The sequence below is a fragment of the Kogia breviceps genome, chromosome 5 (genome assembly GCF_026419965.1).
Source record: "Kogia breviceps isolate mKogBre1 chromosome 5, mKogBre1 haplotype 1, whole genome shotgun sequence".
In the NCBI taxonomy this organism is placed as follows: domain Eukaryota; kingdom Metazoa; phylum Chordata; class Mammalia; order Artiodactyla; family Physeteridae; genus Kogia; species Kogia breviceps.
This window is the reverse complement of record NC_081314.1, coordinates 44258937-44272746: the sequence shown is the minus strand read 5'-3', so window position 1 is coordinate 44272746 and position 13810 is coordinate 44258937. Positions and strand designations below refer to the sequence as shown.

Genomic DNA, 13810 nt, shown 5'->3' with positions numbered 1-13810 from the left:
TTCCAAATTACTCTCCATTTTATTTATCCATCATTCAAAAAATATTTATTTTGTGCCTAATTTGCACTAGGCTCTATCAACACAATCATTATCAACATCACAGACACTGTTCCTGCCCTCATGGAGCTGACAACCTAAAGGAAGAGACAGAGACCCCACATACCTCATCACAAATTCTTCATTATAAGCAGAGGTAAGCTTAGAAGGAAAAGTTCAGGGTTTTTCAAAGATCAGAGGAATTTTAGAAGAACCTGATAGAGCCTGAAGGGTGCGGAAGAGCTTCCACAGGAAGAATGGTTCTGAGTTGGAGCTAAAGTTTTCTGTTGTAAATCCTGTGAAACCAGGTTGTAGAGAACCCTGGATAAAATATTCTAAGCAAAGGGAGCAGCATGGACAAAGCCCCTGAGAAGGGAAGGAACATGACCAATTTGAAAAAATGTAAACAGCTCACTGTAGCTGAGGCACAGAGAGATAGTGAAGAGAGTAAGGCAGGGCCAGACCACACAGGTCCTCCACGGCAGCAAACTTCCCAGATGGTAAGGCCAACTTTCAATAGCCATGGGCCAGAACAGACACATGGCAGTCAAAGCCTAGAGAACTAACAACTGAATAATGACACAATAAACTGTAAACCAGAAAAATGGATGTAAATAAACTTACCCTGAATAAGGAATGCACTTTCAAGCTGTTCTAGAATTTTTAAACTTACAATGTTAGGCCATGTACTTTCAAACACTATAATCAGCTAAATCCATAAAATAGTTGCTGTCTAAAATATCTGCATGTCCACAGAAAGCAAAACACATAAATTCCTTGACTTTAATATGTAATATGACAAGACTAAGTCAACTAAAAAGTGTTTAAGTTTGTCAGAAAAATTTCATATCCATATTTTATTTAATGCGAAAAACATAAATGTTACTCAAGGTCCTAGTCTGGAAAAACAAACTACTCCCGTAATCTTTCAATGACTGTAATTAGTCAAATTTTCTTTATTCCAACTTAGATTTTCTTATAGAGATAATTTTCCACATAAATAAGAGTTAAAATCAGTGTTTTAATATTTTTTTAAATAAAAAGTTAAAAGACATCAAGTATTCCTTTTGCAGTGTTTTTATTTATCCTTGTAGATATTCAATTATCATAATTTACAGGACTTTTTTAGTAATTAATTGGACTATAAGAAAAACCATACAGAAAGTTTGTACCACAAAATTATGTCCCTAAGGGATTAGGGTCCTCAGTAACAGAGAAATAAAGAAGCTCAAAAGGGTCACTGCTCAGCAACCTCTGGTAACCAAAGAGAGCAGAACACAATCTGCTATTTGTGGAAATGAGACTTCATAAAAACATCTTTCAAATATTCCCTATTACAAAAGGGAATGCCTATTAAAATGCCGCTGTTTATTCTATATAAAATATCCTTTCTAATCCCTCAAAAGGTTTTTTTTGCTTTACAAAGGCCATATCCCTAAGATACACTTTGTGAAAATTATCTCAATACAAAATCCAAAGATTTCCATTATTTACTATCTTTACTCAAAATCACCTGCATGTACCAGATGCAATTTTCTAAACTTCATCATTGATGAGCCTATTCCAAAGCAGAATTCTTCAGCAATACAAAAGACACAGGCTAAAATAGTCCTCACAGTTATACTTTAAATTAGATATATTCAAAATATAAATATAATAATTCTCCAGACCATTATTTTTCCTAACGACTAAACTCTAAATTAAAAGAAAAAAAAAATTGGAGGTTTTCAAACCAATGATGTGTGCAGCCCATTCTCATGACACAGTCATTTAAACTTCTCACCTGCAAAACACAATGCAATACATTATCAAAAAAGGGAGGAAAAAAAACATGAAACCCCATTATTACAAAATGAAAACCATAACCACTATAAAGCATGCAGTGCCAAATATTAAGTTACACATTTTGCTGGATAATCTTTTCACTCCTCTTGGTCATAAAAGTAATAGAGGATCGATGTAGAAAATTTGGAAAATATAAAAACGCCAAGAAAAAAATAAACTCTCCTAACCATACCATTCAAATGGAATTGTTAATATAGGGGATTTTTCTTTCAGCATTTTTTCTATTATATATAAGTAATGGAGTTAAGAAATACACATGCCTACATACTTTTTTTTCTTGAATAAAATTAGGATGTTATATTTGCATTTTTACCTTTTGTTTACTTAACACATGGCATGTGGAGTATCTCTGACTTCAAAAATCCTTCTTAAACGTGATTTTAACAACATTTGTTTACAGTAGAATTACTATGTGAAAAGGGAATTTGAGATGGCCAAGAATCAAGCCCCAGAAAACACAGCCTTGTTCTACCGGATTTTAACCTACTCAAAATTCATAAAACTTAGGTGGTATATATTTAAAAATAAATTTTTAAATCATAAAAAAATACAATGTCTAAAAAACTAGAAATAACAACAAGAAATAGAATCACTACTATGCTTTAGCATGCACTCATGGAAAAAATTAATTTAACTTAAACCCTACACTATATACTTTAATCTGTTCCAAGTGAGTCAGAGAACACATAATGGCGTGTTAGTACCAGGAGAAAATAAAAGATTATCTCAACTAGTTAAGAAAAAGGAAATACGAGAAAGAATGGAAGGGTAAGCTCAGCACAGGAAGTCAGGACAAAGACCTTTCCTCCAATAAATTACAAATACTGCAGGTCTCTCTCTCTCTCTCCTCTCAGAAGGCAAGTTAAAGCCCAATTTGTTCTTTATCCCCTTCATTTTAACCTTTGATATCCACCCTTTAAAATTTTTCTAACACAAAGAAAAATTATGTTACAGTAGTCCCAGAGATAATCGTTGGCTCTCAAAACTTAAGAAAAAGACTAATTTCTTAAATGTCTAAACCCAATATCTTGAAATAAAATGCTACTGTTTTAAGATTTTCATAATAAAGACAAATTTTCTTTCTTTCAATACTTACTCTGCATGAGAAAGTTTTATTTCTTCCCTTTGTCTTGCAGAATAATTTAGGTTCCCACCTAAAATACAAATAAGCATAGAATCTTTTCAACACAACTATCATAAGTAAAATTCAAACATGCACATGCGTACACACACACATACAAATGCCTTTAAGTAACAAAAGAGGCTATGGAAGGTGAGAAAGAAATAGTTTATCTCCTGGAAACTTCCCAAGGGGGAAAAAATGTTTTTTGGGAATCCTTATATGATACAAATAATCACTCCTTAATGTTAGTATTTTTTTAAAAAATTTGGACTTATGTATTGCTCAAGATTTTGTTCTTTGGGACACTGTATCAATAATCAATAATAGTGAAAATTAAGAGGCATTAAAGTAAATGACCTAAAATTATTTAAACAGCATATATATTCATTCTTCTAAATACATGACAACCCTTAGGGGCAAGCCAGTTTAGAAAAATTAATAAAGGTAATATCAAAATCTTATAAATAACAAAAAAAGCGAAAATAAATATAGTAGATATTAGCAAATGAAAATATCTAATTTCTCATTCTATATTAAACACTTTCAACCTTAAAATGCAAACTGCAGCTATAAATGTGTTTACTTCTCATTTTTTAAAAATATAAGACAATAACATAGGAAGGGCTTTAGGTTATTTTTTTAGAAGTCAAACTAATATGACTTTCTGCTAATATAAAAAGAACATCTAAAATTTTATATTACAAAACTTATATCGAACTGGCCAGAAAGAACATGACAATGATTTTAATAAATGGGACAGTCCAAAATACATAATTATATGCTATAAAGTAAAATGTGTTTCATCACTATGAACAGAATGTTATTACATGAAATAAAGCCTCTCCTGGATAGAGACAATCCAGGAGCCCCACAAGATGATCCACTGTGGGCTTCCCTGGTGGCATAGTCGTTAAGAATCTGCCTGCCAATGCAGGGGACATGGGTTTGAGCCCTGGTCCGGGAAGATCCCACATGCCACGGAGCAACTAAGCCCGTGTGCCACAACTACTGAGCCTGCACTCTAGAGCCCACGAGCCACAACTACTGAGCCCATGTGCTGCAACTACTGAAGCCCGCACGCCTAGAGTCCATGCTCCACAACAAGAGAAGCCACCACAATAAGAAGCCCGCACACCGCAATAAAGAGTAGCGCCTGCTCGCCGCAACTAGAGAAAGCCTACGTGCAGCAGCAAAGACCCAACGCAGCCAAAAATAAAATTAATTTAATTTAATTTAATTTAAAAAAAAAAAAGATGATCCACTGTGGTTTAAGAAGAAAATACCTGAACTTCTACTTACCTTGGGCACGATTCACCAAGTAGAGTAAGACCACAGATAAAAGTGAGACTGGAAATGAAAATAACATAAGGTCCTTAAAAACACATACTTTTTCCCCAATGATTCCTATGTAATCATAATTACAAAGTAAAGCTTAGAAAATCAAATCTTTATTAACTAGCATTTAAAAATGAAAACACTCTTAACATTATTTTCAATAAAGCACTAAGTTACACACCATTTTCTCCATTAGAAATATATTTTATTTTTAAAACCTGAGCCCAGGGGTGGCAGGGACATAAAAAGAGAAATTGAGACCCCTCTGCCCCCAGGAGAAGGGGCCAACCCACCCACGGATCTTTTCTCTTTCCTCTCCCTTTGTAATGCTGGTAGTTCCCAGCACTTCCCCAAAACCCTGCCAGCTGCTAGACTGTTTATGTTTTAACAGAGAGCCAAATAGAAGTAATCCTTCGGGGGTTTTAGGTCTGAAAACACCATGTTCATTTTAAAAATTAACCAAATATTAAAATGTGGACATTAAACTCCCAGAAACCCAGACCAGTAAAGGCCTCAGAAAGTCAGGTACTTGGCTTTTCACTTTAACAAGTATGGCACACTTAACTTACTTTAATATGTCAACAAAAACCTTTTTAAATGGAGTGGTGTTTGGTTTGAGAACCATATTTATAAGGAACAGTTGACTGAGATTAAACCACACGTTGCAGCATCAAAAATAGACAAGAACACTTTCATAACCTAGTACTATGAACTCATATATGGCCCACTATTTAAGAATATATTTTAAAAATTTGATGTGCTAATTTCTAAAATTATGAGATAATAAAATGCATTTAGGCTATTATTCATAAGCAATCATTTGCAAATACCACACCTCAAGTATAGACAGTCTTTATTCCTGTAAATGAAAATGAAGTCGGATAAAATCATCACTCGGGCTTGCCATTTTAAACACAATTTATCGAAGTATAAAAGACATCTGAGGGCTTCCCTGGTGGCGCAGTGGTTGAGAGTCCACCTGCCAATGCAGGGGACACGGGTTCGTGCCCCGGTCCGGGAGGATCCCACATGCCGCGGAGTGGCTAGGCCTATGAGCCATGGCCACTGAGCCTGCGTGTCCGGAGCCTGTGCTCCACAATGGGAGAGGCCACAACAGTGAGAGGCCCATGTACCACAAACAAACAAACAAAAAAACATCTGATATGTTATATGAACATTTTTTTTCAGATGAACACAACTGACGTGTAAGGAGAACACAGTGAAAAAATACTGATTTATTTTTGTAGTTTTCAGCAGTTTCCTAATGCTTCCTATTTTTAACCAATGAATCATTACAGGTAAAAATTAAATAACAGGACTAAGAATAAAAACAATTCAAAATAGACTAATGAATAAACAATGAGCGCTCACACCTAAGCCACACTAATGTCCACACATTCACACCACGGACATACTCAGGACCCTTCAAATGGTTCCACTCTAAAGAGGAAAGTGTTTTTTAACAACCATAAATATTTATGAAACAGACAAGATGAGTATGAGATCTGGGTGGCCTGTTCTGTATGGCTTTTTTCACTAAGGATGTTTTTAATGTTCACTGATATTGTAACATGTATCCATACTATATTCTTTTTTCCGTTATAATTAAAAATACATAACATGACATTTACCATTAAAAAAACATAAATATTTAAAACAGAATATAGAGTAGATTCCATTGCTGCCTTTAAGAATAGGAATCTCCTGAAAAATTCCTGTGAATCTTCAGAAAACTAAAAAGTCACCAGCTGAGAAACTGATGCACAGGCTAAGAATTAGGCAAATCTGAATGATACATCTTAGGGATTTGGTTTAAAAAAGTGGAAAAAATAACAATAACAACAAAAACCTAAAAGTATAAATGAGAACATTCTGCTGCATATTAAAAAAAACTAAATGTTGCCAGGTGGCGCACTTACAAGAAACACAGGCAATGAAGAAAACTTCTAAAAACAGATATCCCCAAGTATCCAATATCATGCCAGCAATGATGGAAATGACTGCCAACCCAAGATTCTGAATGGACTGCATGCTACAATTTAAGAAATTAAAAAAAAAATTTCAATTCTAAAGTCTTCACACACAGAGTACCAATTCACTATAAATATTAGTATCTATAAACCACATACTATTAGTATTAAGAGGGTTTTCAAACAGGAATGACCTGATTAGATTTGTTTCTTTAATCCCATGACTGTTTCCACTACTAAATGTTAGGCTCAAAGGCAAGGGAGTTTGCCTTAGCAAGTACAGTCTGAACTCAACACCTTCCTGCTGAATGAATCCAAGGGCTAAGTGAATACCAACCAGAGATGTGGTTTCCCTGTTCAGCCTTTTGTGCTAGAGATGGGAACTCAACTTCTCACTGAGAAGCCCTCAGCTAAACGGGCGGTGGGATGGTCACGTCAGCAATGACTTCTGACGGGGTAGCTTATCTCCAGCTCTCTTGCTGGAGGCTTGGAGCATTTTTTTTGCCACAATAATAATACAAATAGATTAACTGATTTTCTGGTTATTTCCAGGTTCAGAGCTGTCCCAAAAGCCTGAAGACAACTAGATTCAGGAGACCTGTAGTTTTATAAGGTAATTAAATTGACACAGCAGAGAGAGACATTATATGATCCACAGTGAAAACACTTACAAGCCATATGCGGTTCCCAGTTGATGTTCAGGAACCACAAATGCCACCATTGGCCACAATGCACAGGCAAGCAATGAGTAGGAGAGTCCCAGGAGACACTATAGAAAGCAATACGGAAAAGAGTAAAGAAGGCTTATATTTACTAAAAGGTGATTTTCTTCTGATGCAGATTAGCAAGAGGGACATAATAACTAATATATGAATATCCATGCAAATTGTGTTGCAAAATAATTAGGCTAAAAACTCATATTCACCACAAAATGGTCTTGGGCCTCTCTAACAGTATCCCTCTAGGGACAAATACACACAACACTGTCTTAACCATTTTATATTATATGAATACATAACTGGCTGGGCCCAGGGTGCAGTCAAAGACCAAACAAGAAAATAAAGCTAATTTGCAAAAAGTCATTACCAATGTTTCAGGCAAGCTAATTTCCCAGTATTCATTAAGAATTACAAATTAAGCAATCAAGGTAACATCACGCCAACAGTCCATTATCTTACTTCTGGGCCATCACAACCCAACTGGAGAGCCAAGCAGAGGACCAACAATAACCACTGCTTGATAAACATCACCTAATGCTAACTTTTTCTTCAATTAAAGAAGAAACCTTATGATTCAAGTTAAAATAAGATCATTTATCAGATTGGCAACAATTAAAATAATGCCAATGTCTAACAATGGCAAGGATACTAAAAAACAAACACATTCATGTATTATTGGTAAAGCTATAAATGGGTAGAAAGTTATTAGAGGAGAGGTTTCACAGTATCTATCAAAATGTTAACTGTGCAAAGCCTCTGCTCTAGCATTTCTACTTCTAGGAATCTGTCCTAGAGAATTCTAACGAAGTGCACAAATATATATGTTCAAGATATTCTTTTATTAACAGGTAAGAGATGCCAGCACTTTTGGCCTGTGGTCTTAAAAATGACATTCTGAAGAACAATTACAAAAACTTGATGAATTCATTATTACTTTTTGACCTACTAAGAGTCAAAGACAAAAGAATGCAAAATCATGGATATTGGGTTGACAGATGTTTTTGCCACCTATGATGGAATGACTTCTTTTAATGAAGTACCGAAAAATAAATGGAACTAATAAGCATTTGGCTTTCATAAGACTATTTTATTTCAAATTCTATAGCAGCATTGAGGGTACTATTATATAGGTCAAATGAAATCAAAAACATCTTATGCATTAATGATTAATATTTATATACTTTAAAAATAGCTATTCTGTAGAAACTGAAATTGTCATTGTTTTTCCCATTGTCACAAGCACTACTATCAGAAGAGCTGAGCATTGGCTTCTGATACGTGCTGTACAGAGTCCTCCCTGAAGCCCTGAGCCCCCCAGGTGTTCGCAGCGACTTTACCATAGCAATCCAAGGGTTCCACAGAGTGAAGGCCAGCATCATGTGGGAAGCAAGAGTGGTCACCACTGCACACAGAACCCAGATGATGTTCTTTCCTGTTTTATCCACCAGAAGCCCAAATATTGGGGACATGGGAGCTGATATTACATATACAATACTGCCCAGAAAATATAAAAGATATTTAATAAAATATATCACAGGAAAAAACAATTAAAAATCCAGAAAGTCCTAAATCCTAAACTGATTAGGTAAAGCAAACCCTAGCTCATTTAATTTAACATCCTTCTAAAATGGTCAGCAGTAAATAGAAATATAAAGATATAAACAGTGGTCCAAAACTTCTTTGGTTTTCCCTTAATGCAAAGATGGCCATTCAGGATCAAGGCCCCAAACAGACTTTGTTTCACACTGTAGATGTTAGTTCACATATGTCTTTTCTGTCTCTTATAACATTGGGTTATAATTAAAGACCCACACTAAGCACACAGTAAGCAGTTACAGAATTAATGGAATACCTGTTAATAGCACTTGCTGCCTGGGAGGAAAATCCAAACTTCTCTGTAAAGAAAACTCTAAAATAAAAAGAGAGAGGAAAAAAACCAGACACTTTAGAAAGAACTATTCTGTTTTTTTTTTTAAAAAGGCAAAATAAAACTGAATAAAAATAAGTTTAGTCAACTTTCCCTTCTTTATACTGTTTTCCCACCTTACTTGATATCCATCTTTGAGCAACTGGCTAAAGGTTTAGTATTTACATAAGTACTTCACCAACTAAATAAAATATATCGGTACCTATTTTTTCCTCTTTTACGTGTACAGCAAACAATACACACAAATTTTCAGAAACCCAAATATATTACTACAAGGAATTAAGATGGCTTCTTTTCCTTTAAAGCAATAATGGATGGGTTCTTTGCTAAATAATGCATAAGGTTCTTGTCTCAAACTGTAAAATGACAGCCTGAATTTAAAGGTTATAATTACAAAGATGCATCTCAAGAAACACACTCACACTCACACACTGCTCTGTTTAAGTGGCTGCCCATGAAAACGGAGAGAAGGTAGAAGATAAAGCAAAGAAGAATTTGATTTAAACCCTGAATTTGAGTTTGGCAGAAATGCAGTCCTAACAAATGGAGATATGCCCTGTCACTACAAGCTAATGCACTGTCTCCATTCTCACTAAGAGGCTTCCTAACAAAGAAATAAAGAGGAAATAAAAAAGAATACAAATCCAAAATCAAGCATTAAAGTAAATCAATGTTATGTATCAAAAACTGTTTTAGGTATTTCTTCAAAAACCTAATACAAGTATTAAACCAACACTAAACCTTAAGCTAAGAAAATCAGTTGTGTCCCAGGATGTACAACAATTCCTGTGAAAATATAAACCATAACAGAGAAGCAAAATTTATACCTTAAAAAAATTACATTTATGTGACTGAATTCTCATTATAATTTAGCCAACAAAAATGGAATGCTAGAGAATACTCACTTCCCAAGTCCAATGAAAGGGAACACGGCAACATAATAGCCGACACAGATGATAAATATGAGCCACAGGGGAAAGGAGAAGTCCTTCACATCAGTTAACTTGATAACTTCACCTTACAGAAGAAAGGGAAGATGCTGTCAGTGTAATTTTGCATTTCTAAGTCAAGATTATTTTTCTTTTATCATGTGATTAACCTTTGCAATTGAGTTAAAAAATACTTTTCTCAGTAAATGACTAGAACATAGTTTCTCGGATAACCTAAAAAGAACAAAATTGCAAAATCTAAAATTAGTATCTACCTTCTTTCTCTCTTCCAGAAACACTCATTACTTTGCAAATATACAAAGTACAATCAAGAATGTAAATTCTGCCAAAACCGCTTAAGGGGAAAAAAAAAGTATCCAAAAATTCAGAAAAGTGGGAATAGATTTGGAAATAAAAGATTTAAATAAACTATATGCCCATATAAAATCTAAAAAAAATTTTAAGTGGAAAAAAAAGATTTAATAAACATGTATTAAGCCTCACTGGGTTTACAACACTACATTAGGAATTTACCTCACTGTAAATTATCTCAAAAAGGCCATAATTCCTAAAAGCCTAACTTTTTCTTGCATTTAGACTAACCTGTTTTTCCTTGTTCTTTATGAAGGATTCGTTCTGCTCTCTGATCCAAGTAAGCAAGGGCCAAGGCACAGGCTAGTGAAAGAATACATGTTATACCCCCTATAATAAAAAAAAAAGAAGAGAGATTTTTAAAAGAGAACCAAAATGAAGGTTCCTAAAAGGCAGCACATTACATTAACAGCAAAATACTTAGCAACTTAATGGGATGGCATCTAGACACATATATGAAAAGCCTACAATTACTAAATCAGGACAGAAGGAAAGGAAGTGCATTGGGAAGCACTCAATGAACAGCAGTCGCTATTACTATTGTATATTATTTCCTGATAGAAGGTTAGAGATTAGAGGGGAAAAACTAGAACAAACTAGTCTAGTCTTATAATCAGAATATAGACTGAAGAAAGCTGATGACCAGCTAGCAAATCAGTCCTAATTTCTTAATTCAGTCTAAGCACCAATTATTGATGGATGCCAGGGGGAACAAACTGTAAAAGCAAAGTCTGATTCTGTGATCACCTCATGGATTCCCTCTGATTCCTTCCCAAATCTAACTCTTGCTCCTACCCTGTGGCAGCCCCAAGGGCCCCAATCCTCCCACAGCACAGCCCGCTCACTCTCCTTCAGGTATTCAGCACTACTCACTAATGCTGACCTCGTATCATTAAAGTGAATCAGGATAAACAGTGAATAAAGTGTACACTTCTCAAAATTTTTAATAAAAAGCTTAATAAAGTAAATGAAATCTTTAATTGACTGGCATAATATGAAAAACTGCAAAGAGTCGGTAGACTTGGGTTCTACTTCTGGCAGTAACAAGCTGATTGATCTTGGGCAAGGAATTTAACCTCTCTGGGCTTCAATTTTCCCAAGTGTAAAATCAGAGGCTTTGATCTGATGGCACAGATCTTTTCTAGCTCTAAAATTCTCAAATTCTCCACTGTGGAGAGAACTAGATGGAATACTGAAGAGAATTTGAAAGTAAGAAAGAGATTATAAGTGGCAAAGGATTTGATAGGGAGGGGGAGAAAGAAGGAGTCTCTAGACACAAGTTGCCCATCTAGGATTACCTCTCACTGTCCTCCCTTTACCAGCCTGTACCAAGGAATATAAGGAATAAAAGACGGCACAGAACCTTCAACCCAGCACCCACAGGTCTCCCTAGGGCTCTGCAAGCAGCTCTCCACATCCTGTGGGGCTCAGTTAGACAAATTCACTGCTCAGAGATGAAGCACAGGTGGTAAATCCAGAGAGAATCATCCGTTTCTCAGTGATCCACCCAGCAACCAGCAGAACCCAGCTTTACCCAACAGAACTCAGGGTCAGAAGGAGGCTATACAGTTTTAGTCCAACACCCACAATTTTACAGAGAAGAAAACTGAGACACAGAGGTTAACTTCCTGTCCAAAATGAGCCAGGACCAGAACCTAGACTCCCAGCTCCCAACTTAGTGGATTTCCCATCACATCCTACCACCTCTGACTTCTATAAAATCTAAGCTCCATAAGCACAAGAAATAAATTTGATCAAAAGGAAACAATTCTCCCTCTGCTACAGACTCTTAATGAACACCTTACAGGTACAAACTCCCTGACTGTTTTCAGAGTTCTCACATACACTCTCATTTTCCCTGGTGGTCCAGTGGTTAAGAATCCACTTTCCAATGCAAGGGACGCAGGTTCAATCCCTGGTGAGGCAAATAAGCACGTGCGCAGCAACTACTGAGCCCATGCGCCACAATTAAAGAGCCCACACACTCTGGAGCCCACGCGCCACAACTACAGAGCCCACAAACTCTGGAACCCACGTGCCATGACTAGAGAGCCCATGCGCTGCAACTACTGAGCTTGCACGCTCTGGAGCCCACCACAACCAGAGAGAAGCCCATGAACCACAACCAAGACCCAATGCAGCCAAAAATAAAATAAATAAATATTTTTAAAAATCTATCCTTATTTTAAAAAGAAAAAAAAAAAAACTGAAGCACACATGGTGGTACAAGATCCTTATTTTAAGAAAGTGGAGACAGCCCTCACAGGGAGTCAAGCTAGGTCAGCGTCACCGTAGGGGGCAAGCAGTACCTCCTGGGACACTATGACACAGTGCGCAAGGAGAAGGGATTAAAAGCTCTGCTTAAAGGAGCTCCAGAGACGGGCATGAGCTGCAGCTAACAGTGCAGATGCCAGAGACAGGCATGGGACACTAAGGCTGCTGCTGCGGCCACCAAGAAGCCAGTGTGCGAGCACAGGTCACTATCCACACCTCCCCTCCCGGGAGCCTGTGTGCAGTCCGCCGCTGCCAGGGTCCCGTGATTCAGGGACAACTTCCCTGGGAGAATGCATGGCACACATAAGGCTGCTGCAACGTCACACCGGCCTCTGCTGCCACAGGCTCGCCCCGCATCCTTACCCCTCCCTCCCCCTGGCCTGAGTGAGCCAGAGCCCCCGAATCAGCTACTCCTTTAACCCCGTCCTGTCTGAGCGAAGAACAGACGCCCTCAGGCGACCTACACGTAGAGGTGTGACCAAATCCAAAGTTGAACCCCAGGAGCTGTGCAAACAAAGAAGAGAAAGGGAAATTTCTCCCAGCAGCCTCAGGAGCAGCGGATTAAATCTCCACAATCAATTTGATGTACCCTGCATCTCTGGAATGCCTGAATAGACAACAAATCATCCCAAATTGAGGAGGTGGACTTTGGGAACAAGATATATTACTTTTTCCCCTTTTCCTCTTTTTGTGAGTGTGTCTGTATATGCTTCTCTGTGACATTTTGTCCCTATAGCTTTGCTTTCACCATGTGTCCTAGGGTTCTGTCCGTCCATTTTTTTTGTTTTTGTTTTTACTTAAAAAAATTTTTTTTCTTAATAATTATTTTTTATTTTATTTTATCTTATTTTATTTTATTTTATCCTCTTTCTTTCTTTCTTTCTACTTTTTCTCCCTTTTATTCTGAGCCATGTTGATGAAAGGCTCTTGGTGCTCCAGCCAGGAGTCAGTGCTGTGCCTCTGAGGTGGGAGAGCCAACTTCAGGTCACTGGTCCACAAGAGACCTCCCAGCTCCACGTAATATCAAATGGTGAAAATCTCCCAGAGATCTCCATCTCAACACCAAGACCAGCTCCACTCAACGACCAGCAAGCTACAGTGCTGGACACCCTATGCCAAACAACTAGCAAGACAGGAATACAACCTCACCAATCAGCAGAGAGGCTGCCTAAAATCATAATAAGGCCACAGACACCCCAAAACACACTAGCAGACGTGGACCTGCCCACAAGAAACACAAGATCCACACTTATCCACCAGAACACAGGCACTAGTCCCCT

General features: G+C 37.0%; 1 protein-coding gene across 3 annotated transcripts in view; it reads right to left on the bottom strand.

Annotated features, from left to right (window-relative positions):
- Positions 1–1097: 1097 nt before the first annotated feature.
- MFSD1 (major facilitator superfamily domain containing 1) overlaps positions 1098–13810 on the bottom strand; it is a 30328-nt gene continuing 17615 nt past the window's right edge. Inside the window, exons 8-16 of one of the 3 annotated variants that reach the window (XM_059065520.2) lie at positions 10488–10586; positions 9861–9972; positions 8881–8937; positions 8366–8522; positions 6981–7078; positions 6259–6371; positions 4304–4351; positions 2978–3035; positions 1098–1819 (exon numbers count right to left, since the gene is read on the bottom strand). In XM_059065520.2, the coding sequence (XP_058921503.2) occupies positions 1816–1819; positions 2978–3035; positions 4304–4351; positions 6259–6371; positions 6981–7078; positions 8366–8522; positions 8881–8937; positions 9861–9972; positions 10488–10586 (746 nt within the window). In that variant the 3' untranslated portion in view covers positions 1098–1815. Of the gene's footprint in view, positions 1820–2973; positions 3036–4303; positions 4352–6258; positions 6372–6980; positions 7079–8365; positions 8523–8880; positions 8938–9860; positions 9973–10487; positions 10587–13810 lie in introns of those variants that run through there. The other 2 variants (XM_059065521.2, XM_059065522.2) reach the window with 2 other exon arrangements.